General features: G+C 36.5%; 1 protein-coding gene across 1 annotated transcript in view; it reads left to right on the forward strand.

Moving 5' to 3' along the window:
* The window catches only part of LOC150105451 (integrin alpha-PS2-like), a 536,973-nt gene that overhangs the window by 175,410 nt on the left and 335,257 nt on the right, over positions 1–26,306 (forward strand). The window contains exon 7 of the mRNA XM_090394825.1: positions 12,038–12,121. Coding sequence (XP_090250951.1) covers positions 12,038–12,121 — 84 coding nt within the window. The remainder of the gene's footprint in view (positions 1–12,037; positions 12,122–26,306) is intronic.

Below are 26,306 nucleotides of genomic sequence, written 5' to 3' on the forward strand. Positions count from 1 at the left end.
ATTGCTTAAGGTAGTTATCTCTTAAAAACTCAAATTCATTCTCTTTGGTTCCTGATGTCATCTCTTCATTCCGGTCTATATTACCATAATTGAAATTTCCCATAATGACCAGTTTATCTAAATATGTCCTTCTCACTGCCATCCATATTACCTGGTCTATAGCAAACCCTACTAAACATTTCATCCTGTCCACCTCCATTTCACACCATATTGCTTCAAAATCAGTCACTATTTGCTTCTTGCATCTCCACTCTAGATGGGCACAACTCCTCTGCCTTCATCAATAACACTTCTCCTGCATTTTTGCTTTGTCTGCCTTTGCGAAAGACTACCTATCCATCCATCCATCTCAATTCCTTTCAGAACATCATCCTCATTCAATCATGTCTCACTTATACCAACAATGTTTGGGCGAATGAACTCTATCATTGGTACAGTTTCATTCACCTTGTTTCAAATACTCCTAGCATTTGTAAACATACACGCTAGCTCATTTCTATTTCTATAACAAGTCTCACTAACTCCCCTCTTCTTGGACATGACTCCTCTACACTTTGTCCTGTCCATTCTTAATCTATCATCACTGATATTACACACCTCTCCTGATCTAAATGTCATCCCCATATCCTTGTCTGTCTTAATCCTGTTTTGCACACTCACATGACTACTCCTGAAACCATCATCTCTGCTCTTCATGCGCTGTTCCCCCTGCCCACTCTGTGTTCCTTCTGTCTTATTCTTTTCACTCGTGCCACTTACCTTCCCATTCACAAACTTGCTCACCTCACTCTCCTGCTCTTCCACAACACCTCTTGCTTCCTCAGGTCTTACATTCACTTAAGTTATTCTCTCTGGCAGCAACAGTTTCTTGAACTGACTCACACCAGATCCATTCAAATGCAGTCCATCTCTTTTGTACAGCTTTATCCGTCCCTCGACCCCCCCCCCACATATACATTCATAAAATAAACTCCTTTCTCCTTACACAACTCTGCTAGCATGCCTTACATGGAATCATAACTTTTGTCAGAAAATTCAAGGAATCTTCAAAAACACACACACTTTCCCAGTGTAATAAAAACCTAGAAATCATAAGTAAAATCTTGTCATTAGTCATCAAAAATCTTACACATGCGAACTTCTTATATTATTATTATCTGAGACCTTCAGGGAGTCAAGGACTCATCGAGGGAGGTCTCAGATGATAATAATATCATCTGAGACCTCCTTCGATGAGTCCTTGACTCGATGTAAATTACCCAACCCAGCTATCATACCTTCCCTCAAATTTATTTACACTAGATGCACTCACTACCCCTAAGGGCAAATTATTCCACTCACTCACTGCTCTCTGAGAGAAAAATCTAGCTCTTATCCCTTTCTTGATCTTTATCCCCTGAGAACAACCTTAACTTCAGTGGACGCTCCTGTGTTCTCTCCCCGCCTTCCATATAACGAAAAATTTCATCATTTGAAATGCTGTAACACCCATTAAAAAGTTTATAGACCTCTATCATATCACCCCTTCTTTCTCCTGTTAACCAGAATCTGTAATCCACATACTTGCAATCTGTCCTCATAATCTAAATCCCATAATCCAGATATAATCTTTGTAACTCTTCTTTGCACCCTTTCTGCAGCTTCTTTATCCCCTTGGAACCCGGGAGACCAAATCTGCGCACCGTAATCCAAGTGTGGTCTTATCAAAGCCTTATAAAGAGGCAAAATAAATTCCTTATCCTTACATGTCAAGGTTCGCTTCAGCATAGAAGTTATCCTCTGAGTTGTATTTGCAACTTTTGCTATGTGACCTTTGAACTTTAAATTCTTATCCACCAATATCCCAAGATCCCCTGCCTCTTCAGTTTCTTGTAGCATAACCCCGCTAATATAATATGCCGCTGGATCTCTAATCACGCCAAAGTGCATGACTTTACACTAACTAACATTAAACTGACAGCCATTTTAGTTTGCCCAGATTTCCAGTCTATTCAAATCATTTCGTAATTTCTGAATATCAGTAGCATCCCTGATTGCCCTGCCTATCTTTGCATCATCAGCAAACAATTGCAAATCTGATGATAGACCCTGCTTGAAGTCATTAATGTATAGATTGAACAATAATGGCCCAAGGACTGAACCCTGAGGTACACCACTGGTTATCTTAAATCTGGCAGATTCACACCCACTGTATACCACTTTTTGATATCTATCTGTTAACCATCCCCTGATCCAAGTCAATAGATTATGTTCCAATCCCACATTTTCCAGTTTACGCAACAGCCTATCGTGTGGTATCCTATCAAATGCCTTAGAAAAATCCAACATTATCATAGTGTAGACATTTCCTTTATCCAACTCGACCATAACATTGTTATAAAATGAGCAAATTGCTGAAACATGACCTTCCTTTAGTAAACCCATGCTGTTCCCCGCAGAGTATAGAATGATTGTCTACCCATTTCTATATGCGAGTTCTCACTAACTTCTCTAAAATCTTCACTACCACACCAGAAATGCTAATAGGTCGGTAGTTAGACACATCAGTTTTTGCACCTCCCTTGTGCAATGGAACTATATTACATTCCTTCCATTCCTGTGGTATCATTCCTGAGCTTCTTAAGTTATACAAATGTGTGAAAGGCCTAGCCAATTCAGCTGAACATTCCTTTAACAAGGAATTTTTTTATTTTAATAAATGCGTGATGGTTTAATAGTTATTAAACTGTTGCGATGTGTGGTGCCATTACAGTTAGCATATGTGTAAGAAATATCTCTCGTATCCTCTCAACTTAATATTTTTTACAAATTTCCCCCAAAAGAAGTATACAGAAGATATGCAAGATTAGTAGAGAATTGCAGAAACAATAAAGTAGTCTTATTGTCTCATGGTCTATATACCATACCACTGAAAGAATTTATTTTTTTGATACGACATAGTATGGGAGATTTATCAGTTTAATCTTAAAACTAGGACCGTGTGAAGATGATCTTGTTTGCATTACATCTCATATTGGATGGATGAACAGCTTTAAAGCTTAGATCATTAGGAAAACATATAGAGCTACCTAAAAAGAATAGGGATTGTTTATATTTGGGCAGCTATTCAGCAAAGTGTGTTTCTAATCCTGAGTATGTCGTTTCAAGTGAAAGGTTAGTAAGTGATTATGGTTTCCTTATATGTCTTCGTCATATAAAAGAAATATTTCTCTTCTGAACTTAGTCATCCTTCTGGTAAATATATACATTAATTCATAGACTGTTAAATTCCAAAAAATAACAGTTTAAATTTAATCAAAAAAGCAAGGTTCAACATACTTAAAAAGAGGAACACAATTTAATAAGAATGATAATATCAAAATAAATGAAAATGTGATTCACCATCTGGTTTAGTCCTCCATCTATCTAAGAAAAGCATAATTCTTTACTAGCATAGGAATGGGGGATGGACTTCAGTGAAATAATACAATTAATAAACATGTATTTAGGCTTAATGTTGGTTTATGCTTCTAACAAAATTTAATGGAATGAATACTGCACACAGAACAATTATTAAACCTCAAGTTTAGTTGCTCTGATATTTTTTTCTGTCACAGAGATATCTTCAGGAATACAATATTAAAGTTATAACAACATGCACAAAACATTGTATTCCTGAAATCTTATGAGAGGCACCCTCTATGGGTGCTGTTGGCTACCATTAGTTAGGTGGGAGGCCTAAGAATTAACGTTTACCAAATATTAAATCTTCTGCTGATTCATTTTAGAATCAGCAGCAGATTTTTTTTAAAAAAGCCTAATCTTAATAAATATGGTTGTTAAACTTCCAAAGATTTGGGAAACTTCATTTCTTAGGCCTACTGACCCAAAACTTAGGATAGCCATCAACACCCATAGAGAGTAACCCCCCATATGACATTAGGCTTTAAATAGTCTAATTTCTTCCACTTATTGTTTTCTGTTTTTTTTTTTATTTTTTTATGTGTTATTACAATATTAATATTGCATTCCTGAAGATATCTCTCTGCAACAGAGATGAAATATCAGAATGATTAAACCTACTGTTAATTTGTTTGTGCTGTATTCATTCCATTAAATTTTATTATGAGCATATATGTTAAAGATGTCTTTTAATGCTATCTGACTGGCTATGGGGATATGTTTTTTATATGAATAAAAGAAAAAAATTTGCCTTTTGAGTAGATAAGAAACATTTCCTTTAATGTCACTTTACTGGGCTTTGTTTGTTCATTTTTCCAGTGTTTGCTCATGACAGCAGAATATCAGAATAGTTGTTCTGCTTTATGTTGACATTAGCTCACAATCAAGAGGGAAGAAGTAATCATATTTCTTAACTGAATTATGAAATGCAAATATTTCACTTAATCATGAAGAGAAGGAAGACTTCATAAATAGTTGGAAGATGAAATCTGGTTTGCCAAATTAGCTTACTTCACCAGCATTTTTGAATATCTTTAACAAAATTGCAGAAGAGACAGAAATTTAGTAATTTTGTCTTATTCATACAAACTTTATGCTCTAAAAGAAAGGATATAAAGTTTGTATGAATAAGACAAAATCACTATATTTTTGTAGATTTAAAAGAAAGGATGTAGGGTTGAAGGGCTTCTGACCTAATGTCGAATCCTCACCTTCACGTGGTGCACTGGATACTGAACGAACGAGGATGGGCTGGCAATTTGGGATTTAGCTGACAAAATTGTATTCCTATTGGCTTAAACCAATAAACAAAATGATGGTACAACATGACAAAATTTCATGCCGGCTGGGGCGTCGCCCGGTTAAACAAGGCCCCCGTTGTTTTCGCCAGGGAACCAGGGCGAACAGCGAAAAGTCAGCTACTGGAACAAATCTGAAAATAAACCCCAACTCAACATCACCAGAGTTAAAGATCGGTACTATCAACGTAAGAAGCTTGAATGGCAAAGAAATGGAGCTAGCTGAGGAATTAGATAAGTACCAGATCGACATAATAGGGGTGACTGAAACAAAAAAGACCAAAACTGGTGAGATCTTTCTGAGCAATAAATACAAAATGTTATATTCAGGCAATGACAATCAAGGAAAAGAAGGAGTAGCCATAGTATTCAACACAAAATACGAGGCTAATCTTCTTGAATGGCAGTCAGTCTCAAGTAGAGTAATGTAGAGTAAAGTAGAGAAAGGCAGCAGGAGTAGATTATATTCGACCAGAAATGTTGAAGTATGGTGGTATAAAAGTCTTACAGTGGCTGCACTGCATAGTTCAGAAGACCTGGACAGAGGGACGAATTCCTGATGATTGGAGTAGAGCTTTAATAGTACCCATATATAAGAAGGGAAATAAAACTGCATGTTAGAATTACAGAGGTATGTCCCTACTGAGTGTTCCAGGCAAGATTTATGCCAGTATACTTGAGAAATGGCTGAGAAGAATTGTGGAAGAGAAGTTTGGTGAAGAACAAGCTGAATTCAGGGCAAATAGAGGCTGTCAGGATCAGATCTTAACTTTACGACAAATAGTTGAGAAAGCATGGGAATATAACAAAGATCTGTATTGAAGTTTTATCGATCTGGAAAAGGCATATGACAAAGTGCCAAGAGAGAAGCTATTCAATACACTGCAGTTATATGGTGTCAGTGGGGCATTATATCAAGCAATACTTAGTCTTTATTTGAGTTGCAAGTCATGAGTTAGAATTGAAGGAAGTACAGGAAGATGGTTTAATGTTAAATCTGGTGTGAGACAAGGATGTACATTATCCCCACTGTTATTCATTATGTATGTGGATCACATTATGAAGGAAAGTGGTATTAAACATGATATCAAAATTGGAGATGTTAATGTCAGCTCTTTGCTTTATGCAGACGATGTTATACTTCTAAATAAATCTGCTACAAGTCTGCAAGATTCTCTGACTAAATTGAATAGCTGTTGTAATAGATATGGTATGAAGGTGAGCAATAAAAAGACAAAGACAATGAAAATAGGCAGAATTATTGAAAATATCAACTGTGTTGTGAATTGAGAACCTGTGGAACAAGTAAAACATTTCAGCTACTTAGGCACGATGTTTAGTGAAGATGGTAAATTAAATATGGAAATTGACAACAGAATCAACAAAGCTGGTATTGTAGGAATTCAATTGAATAAATTCATATGGAAAAAGAGAGAAATTAGTCAGAACACTAAATTAGCTGTATACAAGACAGTGTTCAAACCAGTTTTAACTTATGGATCTTAGAGCTGGGTCAGAAGTAAAACACTCGACCAAAGACTAGAGACTGCAAATATGAGAATCCTGAGAAAGATTCGAGGCATGAACAGATGGCATCAATGGCAACCATTTTAAAAACGAGGATATTAGGAAAGAACTTGACATTGTCAGCATTCAGAAATGCATTAGCAGAGCTAATCTCAGGTGGTATGGTCACTTAAACAGAATGGGTGAGAAAAGATTAGCAAAACAAGTGTTCTCTGCCAGGTTGGCAGGAAAATGACCGAGAGGAAGACCAAGATGTAGGTAGATTGATACGGTACAAAGTGCCTTAGACGATAGAAATATAAGATCTGATAATGTTGGAGTCTTGACAAGTAACAGACTGATTTGGAGGAATATTGTAGGTGGGAAGTTAGTAATGATGTAAATTTTTCATGTAGTACTATCATATCCTGTGTAGTACTATCATATCAAATTCCTGACATGTATCCTTGAGGGTACATGTCAGGAATTTGATGATGAAGCAAGAAAGGATATATCCCTTGGAGGTAATCACAAAAGAAAAGGACATGATTCCAAATGCTATTGCTGAAAACTGAACAGGATAATACTGCTGATCTGCAAACTAGGAATTACTAAAGAAGCAAATTATTTAGCATTTGTACTTTCTAGCTATGTACTTTGTTCTGCACTCCAGACCATGAGTTTGAATCCCACCATATACATATATATTTTTTGAGTCATTATTATTATTTGACACCTCCAGGGAGTCCAAGGACTCATTGAGGGAGGACACCTGCTCTTCAACTCTTGTCTCCACCATTCAATCACCAAATATGACCGCAACTACACCAATGCCATCTACTGCTGACCAGCACTGGTATTTCCATAGACAATCACAAACATTCATATCCATGGCGGGATTCAAACCTTTTTAGCTAGAGAGCGGATATGCTATCCACTCTATTCTTAAAAAACTTAATCTACCACCATTAGGTGGTAGATTAAGTTTTTCACTATGTTTGAGACACCACTTTCCTTATTGAGACCTGAAATAGGTTTGTATAAATCCTATATTTGATACTAATGTTTTCAACTTTATTTTGCAATATGGATTTTGTCATATGCACGTTTCATTGAACTAATCAAGAAGGAAGTGGTTATCATGTTTTAAATTGAAATATGAAATACTAATATTTTTCTTAATGTTATTCATAGTTCTGCTGATGATAGCACCCTCCACAAGACTTTGACAGAATGCTTTAACAGTGAAGAATTGCTATCTAATTAGACCACTAGTATGGATTTCACCAATTCAGATCCAGTGATGTCGTGGCCTGCATCACACACTTCTGGACTCTTTCTATGGAAAGGTTCGGAGAAACCTGTGCCATTGCACTTGACATCTCCAAAGCTTTTGATAGGGTCTGGCAGTGAGGGTTTCTCAGCATATTACTACTATATGGACTGCCTTCATTTTTGTGTAATTGGACTGTCAGTTTTCTCTCCCTGATTGATCACTATGTGTAATAGGAATCAATCAGTGGCTACTGTTCTCTCAGATTTTCCTGTTAATGCTAGTGTCCCTCTGGGTTTCTGATTTATATAAATTACCTGCTTTCAAAAGGTTTGCATTACCTGCAAACCTTTTCATAGTTCTGCAGATAATAGCACTCTCTACAAACATCCCAGGCTTCAAAATACTCTGTCATAAATTCCCTGAATACTGATCTCCACAGTCTCCTTGATTGGGTTGAAAACGACTAGTCAACTTCAATGCTTCCAGAACACAGTTTTGTTTTCTCTCTCTCTCTCACACGCACACACAAAACCTTGGATCTTCTCCACTTCCTTTTAATGATTCTCAGCTCAGCAGTCAAGACCAGATATCTCTTCTTGTACTGACTCTTATTCCAAGCATTTCCCAGCATAATCATGTCACCTCTATAGCATCATCACTTTCCAAGAAACTTGACATCCTTTACTGCTCAAGATAGTGCTTCTCTTCTGACCAGTTACTTACTCTGTATAAATCCCAAATCTTAGCCACTCATTGAATGTTATGTCTAAGACCTCTCTAAAAATTCTTGATGTGTTCAGAAAAAGAGCAGTTTGGTTGATTAATGACACATTTCTTATAGACTCTCTTCAGGCACTTTCTCATAGATGATCAGCTTTGCATTGTCTGTTCTACAGATATTTTTCATGGCTGCTGTTTAGCAGAACTGGCATCTTTTATGCCTTCCATTTCTGCCAGATCAAACATCTGCTCAACATCCCTTTATGTCAATGTTTATCAATGTGGTGCATATGCCCCCACAGGGGAGCAATTTGAATATTTTAGGGGACAATTAGAAAATGTACATATTTATATTATACTTTTTCAGAACTTGGTTGACTATTATGCTACGGAGGGGGGGACATCAAAATCTTTGAGACGTTGAGGTGGGGCATGATCCAAAAAAGGTTAAGAAAGTTGAGAAATTACTTTATAGTCAGAACTCCATGCTCATTGAACCTGTCATTCCCAGTCATCTTTTGTTTCATCTACTGTGCAGCATTTCCAAAGACTGTCATCTCTAACAGTTTATTTATGATGAACATCAACAGATTGTTCTGTTCCTGACCCCTACCCACATACAGAATTTATTTCTTATTGGCTTCTCTGCATCTCATGTGTGGAAATAATATGAAGGAAAAATAAATCAGTTTTGGTTGAAGATAGAGTGAACTGTTTCTTTCTTTCTTTTTTTTTAATCAGAATATGATTCATTTGTAGGAGCCAGCATTAGTGTGTTAAGGGGAAGTTATATTTTACTTATCTATTTACATTTTATAATAGAGTATCACCAGAAGTTGATAAGCAGAATACATATACTTCTGTATTTTGAATTTTTGCAGAGGCATTTACAGATTGTCATATAGCAAATTGGTGCTACTATAGTAAGTAGTTAAACTTGATGTGAGAAAGATATCAATTGTATGTGAAAAGTAATGCCTGGAAGTCACGAGTGACTATTTGGGTACTACAAGTTTTCCCAGCTTGGCACACCTAAAGACATTCACAAACATCCATGCCAATATGAGGATTTGAAGCTGTGGTCTGTTAGAGAATTGGACAGAATTCAAGCAGAACTGGCTGCTTTTGACCTACTCTGCTGCTTTAGTGATATCAGCTGAAGCTACACAGTCACATTGCAGCACATATTTCAATAGTTGCCATGTTAATATAATGCTTTTTCTAACTCTGTGGCACATTCCTGAGATTGTTTGTTTGTAGAATAATGACAAAACATTAGCAATTTATAATTATTCATTATCGATATTGATGAAATCATCAAAGCTCATTGATATTTTTTCTTTATTTAGAAATATTTTTTATTCATATGTTTATTTATTTGTTATAATGCCATTTTACTTATAAGTTTATAAATCTATAGTACAGTAGCACCATAGGTGGGGATGATCAGATAATCTAGAAGCTCTGTTTTATAAACTTTTTCAATCTTAAAGGCATTTTTAGAGAATAGGAAAATTTTGGAAAGAGCAAGAATAGCAAGGAAGGAATCTTAAACATCTGTGTATTCTGTGTTAGACTGTGTTAGAGCCTAGTTCCAAGCACCATCTGCTATGTTTGCCCTTAGGAATAACCTGTGGTTTTTCAAGCTATTTCAGCTCTTCACTATGTGTGGTGGTAGTTTCTCACCATATATATGCTGCATTATGATATTTAAGTAGGCTGACCATATTTCCTTGAGACAAAAACGGGACATCAGGATGGCAAAAACAGGATGGGGGTTATGTAATAATATTCTGGATTCATGAAAAAGCAAGACGACAAAAAAAAGTTTTATTACATAAACATATTGACCTTGCCAGTATTCTTCAGTGACAGAACCCATACAAAAATTTAGGTAGACGCAGAAGGGGAGGGGGGGGGGACTGTATTTCACCATGATCATGAAATGAATATTTCTCTGAAGTGATCTTGCACAGCAAATTTCGGTCTTTCAACACTATCAAAACTTTTCACAACTCCATGACACAATTTTGTCTTACAACTAACATAGTCCTCATTGTCTCAACACTTAATCTAGATTTCTCCTTTGACCACATACTTTTCATAACAGAAAATATTCTCTCAATAGGTGCTGTACTTCCTGGAAGACAAAGAATAAACTCTGCAATATTACAAAAGTCTCGAAATGCTAGGCGTTTTTCGCTCATTTCAGAAAAAATTTGGACCCATCTATCAGATACAGGAATGTTTTCTTTATTCCATGTATCCAACTGCCTCACAATTATAGATACAATGAGGATCCACTGATCGAATACATGAGTTTCTTCTGTTTTAGTGCATGTGATGAGTTCCTTGTTCCTGCTGTCCTGTATTTCTTTCCATTCAGGTGTCTTCTTTAGTAACACCTACTTGAACTTCTCAGTGTTTCCTAAACTGCACTTCCACTTGTTGATATATTGTATCTGGTTTCATAGAAATTCTCAACTACCTCAAAAAAACTTAGCCTCATTAATTTCTCCTGAATCTACTAACATTTTCAGTTGTTTTTTGACATCAGTAGTTACAAACACTTCACTTTTTCTGGACTCTAAATTGTTTACAAGAATATCAGTGTTCATGGCTACTTCTGTAGCTGAAATATTCTGATTTGGTACATGCTGAAGAAAATTTTGGTTTATAAATTTTATTTATCAATGTTGACAAGCAGTTATTTATGCGAAAATTTTGGCCATGGCACACAGTATGATAAGCAAGGAGCTTCACTTCCTGCAATTTTATCACTTTCACTATCACCATCTTTTCAGCATCCTTGTGTTTCTAGCTACGTAGATATTGGTTGATATGTCACTTCTGCCTCCATGAGCAACGGAAAAATGAACATTACAGTGTTGGCATACCACTTTTGTTCCATCACTACACAGCTTGTCCAGTTTAATAAATTTGAATTCTTTCTGGAGATTGTCATTAAAACTGCAGTTTCGCTTCTTTGACATTGCAAGAATAGACTTAAAGCTTTAAAAAATAAGACTTAAAGCTTTAAAAAATATGAAATTTAAACCACTGGCATTGAATAACAAAGCTACCGGTTAGCATACAGACAAAATAAACACTAATGCTACAGCAGAACAGAGACACTGCATCTGAGATGCGCAAGTGTTGCCAACATGTATTTTTTTATTTTCTCTGAATAAATCATAGCAGATATAGATATTTAGTATCAAACAATGTGACTCCATGGTTATGCAAATTACTGGTACCCATGATATTGATATATGATTATAGGTTATGAATAATAATTTATGATTGACCAATATTAAAGTATATTTATAGTTTTCAATAAAAACAGGACAAAACTGACATTTTTATTAAAACAACAGGATGCCCGGGAAATATGAAAAAAAACGGTACTATTCCATTCAAAACGGTACCTATGGTCAGCCTATATTTAAGATATTTGTATCAAGTGATGGAAATCATCTGTTACTTAACGACATCCACATCCCTGCCATAGTTGGATTCAAATCCACATCCTAGATTTGAGAGTAAGTGGCTATTCACTCAGTCCAGAAGACCAACAACAAGGCCAAAAATTCCTTAATTTTTTCTTTCTAGCAGATGTGAAATAGAAAAGAAACCTTTGGGAAAGGAATAGCAAAGATTATAAGAACTACTTATCTCATTTTTTACTTAGCTGTTATTCATGTTTATTTTCTGAAACATTCTTATTAAATAAGTATAGAATTTTAGTATTATTTCATCATATAATATCATTTCTTTTTTTCTGTTAATGATGTAGGACAGGTTTTTTCTCGTAACATTCGCTCTGGTGTGCAGCATAGCACAGCTGAAGCACCAGCATACGATGATGACAGTTACCTTGGTAATTATGTTTTGAATTATAAAAGTCTTGTACCAGAATACTCTTTTTTTAGTCATGTTTTTGTAAAATATTTCCCATCAAAGTTTTTTTTTTTTTTTTTTTTTTTTTGTTATTTGTAAACTTAAAAAGAATTCATAAAAATAATTATTATATTTTCAAGACTAACACATATAACTGAATTAAAAAAATAAAAAAAAAATATATAAGACTTCAAGCCTTGGTGGTTAAGAATATGTTACTCTATATAGGATAAGATATTCTTTTTTTCCCATTGGAAAACTTAATGATTACAGTTTAATATCCTGTAGATAGCAAGCTTACAATGCCGGCTTGAGCAAATTTTTGAGTGTGGGCAAGATTTTTTTTTTCTGCCCTTTGGTCGAAATTGTATATGTATATATAAAAATTATAAATAAATAATAATAATAAATAAATAAAATATTTTTGCGTTTATTAATGAGTACATAATTTTAACACAATTTATAAATATTACATAAATCACAATAATATGACAAAACAAATATGAAGAAGTCTAAATTAAGAATTAACAATTTTAATTATTTAAAAAAAAAAAGAAACTTTCTAGCCTTAATTTCAGCAAAAGACTTTACTACTTCTTTTAGATCTAATGTCTTGGCTATGTCACTTTCAATAGATAAAGTGGCTAAGCCATCTAATCTCTCTCTTGGGACATTGCAGACCTCAAATAATTTTTAATAAGTCTTAATTTAGAAAAACAACTACGATCTGCACTTGCTTCGTAGTGATGTGTACACATTAGGAAAAAGACTTATGCAGTTATTTGCACAAATATGATTTAATACTTCTTTGGGAGAATAATTATATGATATCTTCCGAGACAAAATTTTTAATTCATCTAATAAACCTATTGCTGAAATATGTTTTTGATCACCATCAGACAGAACAATTTCTAAGTTGAAATAAGCTTTTTTTTAACGTATCATTATCAAATTTTAAGTTACCAATGTTAAAGAGAAACCCAAAAATTGATTCATATTTATTTATTTATTTATTATTATTATTATTATTACCCCAAGACCTCATGGAGTCAAAGACTCATCTGGGAGGTCCTTTTATCACACACACATCTCATCATACCATGTTTTAAAACACTCAAACTCCTTGCAGACACCACACTCTCAGGCAAGGCATTCCAATCATTCACAACTCTGCACGAAAAAAACCTGCCTTTCACTCCCCTACTCACATCTTCTTTATACAGTTTCCAGGGATGACCTCTGGTTCTCCCCTCATCTCCCACTATTCTCTATAGAACTTCTCCACCATCGATCCTATAACAACCCCTTACCAACTTGTAGGTCTCTATCATATCTCCCCTCTTCCTCCTGTCCACCAGACTCTGCAAATTACATCTTCTGAATCTTTCCTCATACTCGAGATTCCAGAGGTCAGAAACTACCTTAGTAGCTGTTCAAATCTCTCAGTAATTGATGTTATTGCTGAATCAAGAATTACATTTAAAAAAATTAAATTATTTAAATTAAGGGGGATATTAAATCCCACATTTTAAAACCGAATAAGAAACTCAAAGATCGGAATCAGAGAGTTTCATGCCGAATATAGTAAACTATAAAAGTATCGGCGATCACTAGCGTGAGCTAATGCAAGTGACCCTAGTACATAGTACAATACCGGAGAACTCGCAGCAAATGCGGTAAAGTTCTGATCGCTATTCTTAGGTATTTTCCATAATGTAAAAACACATTTCCTAGGAAATGTATGTTGTTATTACATTATGGTGGGAGGTCACTACCCAGACCGGTTTCAGCCTATTTTGAGGCATCATCAGTGAGTAGCTATACCAAATGAATACCAAAGTGTATAGCGAAAAGAACTTATATACTCTGCTATACGAGTTTCCAAACAGGTGCAACCATTAAGTTACTTAAATATAAAGAGCCAATAGGCTTCATTTCGGCGATATAAACATTATTTAAATTAAGGGGTTATTAAATCCCACATTGTTTTAAAACCGAATAAGAAACTCAAAGATCGGAATCAGAGAGTTTCATGCCGAATATAGTAAACTATAAAAGTATCGGCAGTCACTAGCGTGAGCTAATGCAAGTGACCCTAGTACGTAGTACAATACCGGAGAACTCGCAGCAAAGGCGGTAAAGTTCTGATCGCTATTCTTAGGTATTTTCCATAATGTAAAAACGCATTTCCTAGGAAATGTATGCTGTTATTACAAAAGGCTGAAACCGGTCTGGGTAGTGACCTCCCACCATAATGTAATAACAGCATACAATGTAATAACTGCAAAAACAGAGGGTGAAAGAGATGATAATCGTGGCAGGAACGAACGATTTGAAAGAGGACAAAATGGAAATGATAGAGGATGTGAGGGAGTTGTTTGAGGTAGCAAAAGAGAAGAGTGAGAGAGTTAGGATGGTATCTTACCGTGGTATGACAGCGAAGTGTTTAGAAGGAGGGCCATAATTGACAATGACTTTATGCGAGGGTTATGCATGGAGAGTGGTGTGGAATTTGTGGATGTGTGGAATGAGTTCGATGGACGAAAAGACTTATATAAGATGGATGGGTTGCATTTGAATGGAGTTGGTGTACGGAGACTTGAAAGAGTGTTGATGAATGATGTTGAAGTGGATGTACAGACTCAGGGAAACTAGATTTATTAAGAGGGGGGAGTAGATATGCAGACTTTAGGGGGGGCAGTTAAGTGTATGAATGAGTATATTATGCCCGAGCGAATACGACAGACAACAAATCAGAATGGGATAGTTAGGGATGGAACAAATGGGCTTCTGCGATTCATGTACACTAAAGCCAGGAGTATTAGGAACAAGAAGGAAGAGTTTTTGGCCATGGTTGGCACTTCCAGGCCACAGGTTGTCGGTATTAGTGAAACATGGCTGACAGAAGATGATAAAGCTAGTGGGATTGAATGCGACAGGTATAGCGTGTTCAGGAGTGACAGGGTGAATAAAAAGGGGGGAGGATTGTTATTGATGATAGCTGATGAGCTTCAGCCAAGGAGTATAGAAGTTGAACTGCATGATGGGGAAAAAAGCACATTTGAGGCTGTTTGGTGTGAGATAGAATCTAGCAGAACAAAATATACAATTGGGTGCTGCTATAGACCGGGTGATGGAGCAGATGGTGGGGATAGTATGCATAAGCAAATAGAAGAAATGAGTGGAAGGAGGGTAATTATTATGGGTGATTTCAATTATGGTAACATTGACTGGAAAGAGGAGAGGGCACATGGGAGGAAGGAATTGGATTTTATGCGGTTATTAAGAGACAACTATCTACGGCAACATGTATTGGAAAATACCAGGGGGCAGAGAGTGCTGGACCTAGTAATTGCAACCGAGAATGTGGCTGTAATGAACATGACCAAGTTGCCACCAATTGGTGAGAGTGACCATAAAGTCATGACTTGGGAGGTGGCTAAAGGAGTCGAATTTACAATTAAGACAGGGTACATGTGGAATTACCGGGCTGGTAAGTATAACAAGCTTAGGTGTGTGCTTGGCTCAATGCCATGGCATGTAAAACTGCAAGGGCTGGATGTTGATAGTGCATGGGAGGTGGTTAAGAACTGTTTGCAGGAGGCAATGGTTGACTGTATACCAAGAGTCCGAATAATAAATCAAGTAGGGGTTAAATGGATGAATAACACTATTAAGCTTGAGCTGCAAAAAAAGAAACAATTGTGGAGGGAATTTAAGGAGAAGGGTGACCATCAGGTGCAGGAACAGTATAAAGCTCAGGCCAGGATGGTAACAAGGGTGGTAAGAAAAGCAAAAGCAGATTACGAAAGGAAATTGGCCATGCAGGCTAAAGAGAATCCCAAACAGTTTTTTCAATATGTTGCAAGTAAAAGGAAAAATGCTCATGGTAGAATGATCTTAAAAAATGCTGAGGGTAGGGAAGTAACCGAATCAGTCGATATTGTGGAATTACTGAGCGAGCACTTTGCAAGAGTATATCATCCAGGTGGTGACTTCGCAGGAATGGAAGAACCAACAGCTTATACTGGAATTGTGATGAATGAAGTAGAGGTAACTAGTCTATTACAGAACCTCAATGTCAATACATCTGTGGGATTGGATGGTATACCAGCTTGTGTCGTAAGTGAAGCAGCCAAAGAATTGTCAGTGCCCTTGACCATTTTGTTTAATTTGAGCCTCAGGACTGGGTCAGTCCCAAGGGGGTGGAAAGAGGGGAAAATAGTTCCACTGCACAAAGGTGGTTCCAAGGCTGCTGTTGAAAATTACCAGCCAATCAGCATAACAGGAATCATTATCAAGGTCTTAGAGAAAATAGTCAAGAGGAAAATACAAGATGGGATAGAAGAAAATGGGTTACTGTATCGGGGACAGCATGGTTTTGTGAAGGGTAGGTCATGCCTCAGTAACTTGCTCACGTATTATAACACAGTGACGGCTGAACTGGATAAGGGTAATGGGTTTACAGTGATTCTACTGGACCTTGCTAAGGCCTTTGACAGGATACCACATGGAATTCTAATCAGTAAATTGCAGCATATGGGAATGGACATAGGGTTGGTGAGATGGATAGGAGGGTGGCTGACGGAGAGATATCAGAGAGTGGTTTACTCAGGAGTAGAGTCCACAAGACGGCCTGTGACTAATCGTGTGCCACAAGGATCTGTTCTTGGACCACTGCTGTTTAATTTGTTCATATAGGAAAGGATAGGAAATATAGGAAAGGATCTGAGAGGAACAGTTCATTTGTTTGCAGATGATGCGCAGTTGGGTAGGGCAATAGTGAATGCAGATGACGTCAAAATTTTGCAGGATGATTTAGATAGATTGGAGGTCTGGGCTAAGGAGAATGGATGTCAATTTAATGTGGCAAAATGTAAGGTTATGCATTTTGGGGTGAAAAGATTGGCGGCAGTTTACTGCATTGGTGGAACCGTGCTCCAGAAATTGATGAGGCACGAGATTTAGGAGTGTTGGTGGATAAGGAATTGAAATTTAGGGGACACATTGCAAAAGTGGCCAAATCAGCTCATCAAATCACTTGGTTGCTGAAGAATACGTTGACAAGCAGAGACAAGCAGGTTATTGTTCCTCTGTATCGAGCCTTGATAAGACCCCATCTAGACTACTGTGCTCAGATTTGGTCACCTAGGTTTCTTCTTGATGGGGAGGAGGTGGAGAGGATCCAGAGGCGAGTGACCAAGATGATAGCAGGTCTGTGGAATGAACCATATGAGAACAGGTTGAGGATTTGTGGGTTGCAAAAATTGGTTGATAGGCGGAGGAGGGGAGATATGATTGAACATTCAAATTACTGAAGGGTTTCTATAAAATTAATTCAGAAGATATTTTTGAGAACAGGGCTGGTTGTGGGAGGACTAGGGGACATCCATGGAAACTGGGCAAAAGTGTGGTTAGTAAAGGTGTTAGAGCTGGGTTCTTTACTTTTAGAGTAGTGAATGAGTGGAATGCGCTCCCTGAGTCTGTGGTGGATACTGTGACAGTGAATGAGTTTAAGGCGAGGTATGATAGATACTGTATGAATGTCAAATAGTTGTGATGAATATGATTTGGGGCCTCCCTCGATGAGTCTAATGACTCCCTGGAGTTGCCCGTAATAATAGTAATAAATATGGTTTTAAGTTTAGTGGGTGGTTTAAAGGTGGCATTGAGGTTATAATATTGTAGGATTCTGTTAATTTTTTCTGATAACCCTTTAATGTATGGGATGTATAATTTTTTATTTATTTATTTATTATTATTTTTATTATTTTTTTTATTTCACTTTTTTATTTTTTATTATTTTTTAAATTTATGTATTTTTTTTTTTCACCAGAGGTCAGGCCAACAATTGTGGTAGCGGTTGGTCAGTGTCTTTAACGAACCAGTTTGATTGTAGTATAGCTTGTTTCTTGTGTATATTTGTACGCTCCAGAAGATGAACTTGACATAAAGGTCGAAACGTCAATTGTAGATTTTAGTTATATTAAACTAAACTTTTTAATTCAAACGTGGTAGTTGTCTCCATAATTTTCAAAAATGCATTCGGATCACCGTGCCAGCCTAAAAGAAAGGATACTTTATGGGTTGTTACCTTCAGTATCTAATAAGTGGTTTCTAAAATGTTTAGTTTTAGTATGTGTGACTATAATTTTTTTATTAATAAAATATAATAAGCACATTTTTAACTGTCAATGAGAAATGGCAACTTTTTTTATTTAGTAAACTAAATGCTGTATTTTTGTAAAATATTGTTGCCATAATACGGCTGAACGAGTGCCCTTATTAACACTCAGGAGCTCGTGGCGGTAATTTTGTAGCGTACAGTGCGATATATCTGAGAGATACATTCATTACTAGTATGTGCTAAAATGCAAAAAACATAAAGAAAAAACACTGCAAAAATAATACATGATGGTACAAATTAAGTGAATATTGAATCCAACATTATTTCATAGCCGAATATAGAAATTAAAAGTTTTGGCAGATGCAAGCATAAATAGTGCCTTATGGGCAACTAGTAGTAAAAGGTTGAGCAAGCCCCAGACCACTTTCCTTAGTATTTTCCATAAATGTAAAGCGCATCTTCTAGAGCAGTTCTTCCCAAACGTATGGATGTAAAGGGCCCCTCCCCCCCCTTTGGAAAAATTAAAATATTTCACGGCCCCACATCGAAAAAAAAATCGTAATACAGACATATATTATTATAACATTTATTGTATTGGGTTCCTTTGCATAAGGGTGGCTCTAAAACTGCAGTATTGAATTACAGACCAATCACCATCTCAGGAGTAGTGGTAAAAGTATTGGAAAAGTTGGTTAAAGACAAAATTCAAGAATGGGTGGATCAGGATATGATACTCTATAGAGGCCAACATGGTTTTGTTAAAGGTAGATCCTGCCTTAGCAATCTATTAACTATCCATAATAGAATAACATCAGAGTTGGACAAAGGAACTGGCTACACAGTGGTACTTCTGGATTTTGCTAAGGCTTTTGACAGGATACCCCATAGAACACTGTTACGCAAATTGGAGCAGATGGGAATGGATATTAAATTGGTGATATGGATAGGAGAATGGCTCAGGGAGAGATACCATAAGGTGGTGTATGGAGGAGCAGAGTCCAGAATGAGGCAGGTGACCAGTGGTGTGCCTCAGGGCTCTGTGCTTGGGCCAATGTTGTTTAATTTGTATATAAATGATATAGGAAACGGCTTAAAGGGAGATATTCAGTTGTTTGCTGATGATGCAAAGTTGTGTAGTGCAATAAAAAATCAAGCTGATGTTGAAAGTTTGCAGGAGGATTTAAATAAGCTGGTAAAATGGGCAAAAGAAAATGGATGTCAGTTCAATGTGGAAAAGTGTAAAGTCTTGCATTTTGGGATTAAAAGATTACCAGCTGTGTACTACATAGATGGAAAGGTACTCCAAGAGATTGATGAGGCTAGGGACTTAGGGGTATTGGTAGATAAGGAGATGAAGTTCAGAGGACACATTGCTAAGGTGTCCAAGATTGCACATAGGATTACTTGGTTGTTGAGGAACACACTGACATCCAGAGATAAAGAGGTTATTATTCCCCTTTATAAAGCATTGATACTTCCACATTTGGATTACTGTGCTCAGGTCTGGTCACCTGGATTCCTTGGAGATGAGGAGGCTGTGGAGAGGGTTCAGAGAAGAGTGACCAAGTTGGTGAGTGATATAAAAAATGCTCCCTACATTGATAGATTGAGAGCTTGTGGATTGCAGAGATTGGTTGATAGGCGAAGAAGAGGGGATATGATAGAAACATTCAAATTACTAAAAGGTTTTTATAGGATTGATGCAGGGGAAATGTTTCAGCTGTGTGATAGTGATGGAAGAACAAGAGGTCATCTCTGGAAATTAAAGAAGAGTGTGGTTAACAAAGGTGTCAGAACAAGGTTTTTTGCCTGGAGGGTGGTGAATGAGTGGAATTCATTGCCTGACTTTGTTGTGAGCTCTTCATCTGTAAATGAATTCAAGAAGAGATATGACAGATATTGTTTTGCTAGTTTGGGTCTCCCGCGATGAGTCTACTGACTGCATGGAGATACCCGTAATAATAATAATAATAATAATAATAGTATTTATATTCATTGCAGTTTATATTCAAGATTTTCCATTTGTGCGCTTCTTATCAATACCTTTGAAATGAAACTTATATGAATAAGCCTATATTTACTAATATTCATTAAGCGCCGAAATACGCAGGAAGCAAAATTTGTGAATGAACACCGATGTGCGATTTTTTCCATTATGACATAAAAGAAATTATAAAAATGAAATGCGTTTCTTTTAAGATTAAAAAAAAAAAAACTGCTTAGTCTTAAAACATTTTAAATTTGTTTTCATTATTTCATGGCTCCCTCAACAAAACTTGGGGCCGCAAGGGGATCGTGGCCCACAGTTTGGGAAGCGCTGTTCTAGAGGACATGTATGATAAATAAGCCTTTGGCTCTCTATTTCTGTAATACATGATAGTTTATTTATTTTCAGTTACAATCTAGAAATTATTGAAATAAAGAAATGTAAAGAATAAAAATTTTTGTTACAAAATAACGGAAACATCAATAATGAAAGAAAATAAAACTAAACAAATGCATTTAACATTAATTAATCAGAATCTTCAATAGTTGGATTTACAAAACTGTCATAAGTCATCGCAAAATACTTTTTACAATGCTTGCAAAAATATTTTGATAAGCGACTTTTTGAATTCACAGCACATAAAACATCTTTTTTCTTTTTCTGTTTGTCGAGAGAGCTATATCTATGTCGTCATTAGAATTTCCTTCAAATTGTGTCTGAAATTGAAGTTTCAGCTGTAAAAGCCTATTCACACCTGTAGAGATTTCTGAATGCCTTTTTATTTGTTCTGGCACTAACTGCATTACGAGATTTCTAATAAATATTCTGTGTCGTATTTTCACATTGTTGTTCAGCATATGAATAATCTGACCATTTATATTTATGAGCGATACTGACATCGGAGCTTGTGGTATCTCTCAAATACAATTTACTATCAAATATCACAAACCTTTACCAAAAAAACGTGTTCAACCAAACTGATAGCAAAACTAAAGTGTGGAATATCACTCGTAACATACGCATGCTCAGCTAGTTATGACTTTCAACCTATACAATAAAATATCTATGTCAATTAGCAAGTATCTGTCAGATCTGCCAGGACCTCCGCAGGGTCATATATCACAAATCTTTGCATAACACATATTAAACCAAACTGACAGCAACCAAAAGTGCAAAATTGCACTCGTAATATACTCACGTGCAGCTACTCATGACCTTCAACCTATACAATAGATAGGTTAAAGAATATTCATATGAACAATTAGCATGTATCTGTCAGATCAGATGCGAGCGCCCGAGTGTTAAGCAGAGCCATGAGGCAGGCTGCCTCTATACTACATGCTGTCGACGGTACTGGTCCCAAGGATTATCAAAATAAAAATAATTATTTGGACCTTATATAATTAGAATAAAATATAATTATCTTTATAAATATGTATATATAAATTTAATATTTTTTTAAAATTTTTTCTGCCTCCAGTATAATCGTAACGTAAACTCTAAGTTTTCCACCCTTTTACTTTTCCACCTGCGGCATTCTCCCATTCCGCCCCTGCCTCGCGCCGTGGCTGCAAGCTTAACAAAACTTAATTGTGTGATTCCATTATAACAATGGGATCATGCCACACACACATACAAACGAACAATCTGAATATAAACAACAGGCATTAAATAGACATCAAATTCTTGTTGAGTCTAATGTTTTGGATTTCTGTGATAAAGAGAATCATTTAATGTGCTTTGTGTTATGGTACTGAGAACCTCCTATTATGGCTCTTTTGACTCTTTGAAAGTGCTGTTAATAATCTTTGTAGAGAATGGTTGCAGCATTTTACTGCAGAAAATTGCATGCGATAAAGTATTAATTTTTATAAGGGAATTATCAACCAAGCTGTTTAATATAAGCCCCAGTACTGGGAAGGTGCCAATGGAGTGGAAAGACGGCAAAATAGTCCCTTTGCATAAAGGACGTCCCAAGACAGAAGTAGCATATTATATGCCAATCAGCATCTCAGGAGTGGTGGTTAAGGTATCGCAGAAATTTGCGAAAGCTAGACCTCAAGCCTTGGTGGAAAACATGGTTTTTGTAAAGGGTCAGTCTTTAGTGATTTGCTTACTTTTTCTAAAAAAGTGAAAATGACAGTGGAGATGGATAAGGGAAATGGCTACTCACAGCGATACTGCTGGACATTGCAAAGCCATTTGATAAGATTCCACACAGAACTTTGTTGCATAAATTGGATCAATTAGAGATGGATACGAATCTGGTGATTTGGATCACTGGATGGATGAATACTTTTCCATGAACTATAACCCATAAACCACTCTTTGACAGATATCAAAGAGTGGTTTATGAAAGAGTTCAGTCCAGAAGAAGGCAGATGACTAGTGGGGTATCGTAGGGCTTACTACTTGATCCGCTGTTATTTAATTTGTATATCAATGATGTAGGAAATTATTTGATAGGAAATATTCTGAAGTGCAATGGTAAATGAAGGTAATGCAGAGATCCAGCAGGAAGTCTTAAACAGACTAGCAGTTTAATGTGGCCAAGTTTATGGTGATGCATTTTGGGAAGAGATCAGAAGCTGTGTATGTATTGATGGAACTGAATTGCAAGAAACTGATGAGGCCAGGAACTTGGTCGATTGTGAACTGGGATTGAAGTTTAGAGGGCATATTGCGAAGGTAATCAAAACAGCACATCAGATTACTCACAGTGATACTGCTGGAAATTGCAAAGGCAGTGTTCAAAAATGACAAGCAGGGTTAGAGAGGTTTTTGTTCCCTAATATAAGTCCTTAATAAGACCACATCTGGACTACTGCACACTGATCTGAACTCTAGAATTCCACAGGGATGGTGAAGTTAGAGAGGATTCAAAGGTGTGACAAAGATTGGCAAGTCTATGAAATGCTCCCTGTGAGAATGGATTGACAGTCTGTAGGCTTAAAAAATTAGCTGATAGGTGAAAAGAAGAGACATATTAGAAGTATTTAAGTTTTTAAAGGGGTTTATAGGATTGATACTGAAGCCTTTTTTTGCAGCAGGGCAAGAAGGGAGAAAACAAGTCACCAGTGGAAGCTGTGTAAAGAGTGTGGCTAGCAAGGGTGTCAGGACAAGATTTATTGCTTGGAGGGTGGTGAATGGGTTGCCAGAGGTGGTTGTTGGTGCTTCATCAGTGAATGAGTTTAAGGAGAGGAATGATAGGTATTGGGGCTTAAGAGTCAAAGCTATATAACTGAGAGGAGATCACCATATATCCTGGTCAGAGAACTGACCAGAGCTTCTGATCCACTGTCCAATCCTAACTTTCTTGTGCTGTGCCCTGTTAGTTATCTACCTGGATACTGAACAAACATGGATGGGCTGCCAATTTGAGATTTAGCCAACCAGATTGTATTCTTATTGAGTTGAACCTAAATATAAAATGAAGATACAACATGACAGAATTATATGCTGGACTGGAGTGTCACACGGTTAAATAAGCCTCCCCCCCCCTGTCTTTGCCAGGAACCAGGGTGAAGAGCAAAAAGTCAGCTACAGGAACAAATCCTGAAACACACCCCAACTCATCACCAAAGTTCAAGATTGGTACTATCAGCATAAGAAGCTCCAATGGCAAAGAAATCGAGCTGGCTGTGGAATTGGATAAGTACCAGATCGACATAATAGGGGTGACGAAACAAAAAAGACAAAAAAATTATGAGATCTTTCCGAGCAATAAATACAAAATGTTATATTCAGGCAATGACAATCAGGGAAAAGAATGTGTAGCTATAGTATTGAACACAAAATATGAAGCTAATCTTCTTGAATGGCAAGCAATACCAAATAGAGTGAGGTGGGCAAATATCAGAATGAGGAACTGGACAATGGGACTTATTTGTGCTTATGGTTCCACAGGTCATAAGGTAGAAGTGGAGGAATTTTTGAGGCTCTAGAGATAGCAATGGACACAATGAAAAAGGAAAAGTTGGTCATTGTTGGGGATCTAAATAGCAGAGTAGGAAATGATTGTCAGGCATACAAGCATATTGGGAAAATTTGGATAAAAAAAGCAAAGCCAATAATAATGGCAAATACCTGTTGGATTTCTGCTCAGGACATGGGCTGGTTATTACTGACACCATGTTCCAGCATAAAAATGTGCACAAATTCACTTGAAAAGAAGCGGTAAAGAAAAAGAGAAGTCTCATTGACTATGTTATTGTTGATAGTGGGGTTTTCTCACTGGTGCAGGACACCAGAGTGTACAGTGGATTTGAAATTGGAAGTGATCACCATTTCGTTTAGTTTTGAGCAAGTTAAAATTGAATTCATATTGAAAAGAAGAACAAACATGTAAGAAAATTTTAAAGTGAATAAAAGTTGAGCAGCTCTCAGATGTGAACTGTAGACTAAAATACACAAAGTTTATTGATAAAAAAAAATGCAAGAGTTTGAGAACAGGAAATCAAACCTTGGAGATTCAGTGACAAGCCTTGAAGAAAGCCTTGATTGATTCAGCTAGAGAGGCATGTGGTGAGGTTGTCTGCAATGATAGAAAAATGAGAACTCCATGGTGGACACAGGAAGTTAAAGAGGCAGTGAAGGAAAAGAAGAAAGCATATCAAAATTTCCTGGCAAATAAGTCAGCTTGTGCTCTTAGAGTATACAGAGACAAATTTAAGAAAGATAAAAACTGTGTAAAACTAGCTAAACAAAAGCTTTGGGACGACTTTGGTAAGAACGTCGAAAATAAATATCAAGAAGGTGGCAAAATATTCTGGAGGCTGTTTGAAAAAGCTCAGAAATGGAGGAAAGAGTATTGTAAAAGGAATTAGAGATGATAAAGGTGGCATGAAAACTGGTGAAAAAGATATCCGTGATGTATGGAGTAATTACCTCGAAAAATTGCTGAATGAAACAAGCAGGATAATAGCACAGTAGTATAAAACACTGAACAGACATGCAATCAGGAATATATATCCATACTTGCAGTAGAAAAAGCCATGTAAAACCTGAAATGTGGAAAGGCACTGGAGTATTTGAAATGCTCAAGAATGGAGGTATAGAAGTCTTAGAGTGGCTGCACTGCATAGTTCAGGTCTGGACAGGGATGAATTCCAGATGATTGGAGTAGAGCTCTCATAATACCGTAAAGGGCTCGCATAGAGCTATTTTTATACATGGGTACCATGTATGAAAAGGGAAATAAAACAGAATATGAGAATTAAGAGGTATTACTGTACTGAATGTTCCTGGTAAGATTTATGCCTGTATACTTGAGAAACAGTTGAGAAGGATTGTGGAAGGGAAGCTTGGTGAAGAACAAGCTGAATTCAGGCCAAATAAAGGCTGAAGTACAGGAAGATGGTTTTATGATAAATCTGGTGTCAGAGAAAAAAAAATGCATTATCCCCTCTGTTATTCATTATCTATATGGATCATATTATGTAGGAAAGTGGTACTAAACTTGATACCAAAATAGGAGATGTTAACCTTAGCTCTTTACTTTATGCAGATAATGTTATACTTCAAAATAAATCTTCTACGTCTGCAAGATTCCATGACTAAATTGAATAATTGTTGTACTAAATTTTGTATGAAGATCAGCACTAACAAGACAAAGACCATGAAAATAGGCAGATGCATTGAAAATATCAACTGCATTGTGAATGGAGAACCTAAAGAACAAGTAAAAAATTTCAGCTACTTAGGCACGATTTTTAGTGAAGATGGCAAATTAAATAATGAAATAGGCTACAGAATCAACAAAGTTGGTATAGTAGGAAGTCAACTGAATAAATTTATATGGAATAAGAAAGAAATTAGTCAAAACACTAAATTAGCTATATACACGACAGTGTTCAAACCAATTTTAACTTATGGATCTGAGTGCTGGGTTAGAAGGAAAACACTTGACCATAGACTAGAAACCACAGTTCTGAGAGTCCTGAGAAAGATTAGAGGCATAAATAGATGGCATCAGTGGCAATATCATTTTAAAAACGAGAATATTAGGAAAACACTTCAGATTGTTAGCACCCGTGAATGTGTTAGCAGAGC

This window comes from Typopeltis vanoorti, chromosome 6 (assembly GCF_054136105.1).
Source record: "Typopeltis vanoorti isolate ZY-2024b chromosome 6, IOZ_Tvanoo_1.0, whole genome shotgun sequence".
NCBI classification, from domain to species: Eukaryota; Metazoa; Arthropoda; class Arachnida; order Uropygi; family Thelyphonidae; genus Typopeltis; species Typopeltis vanoorti.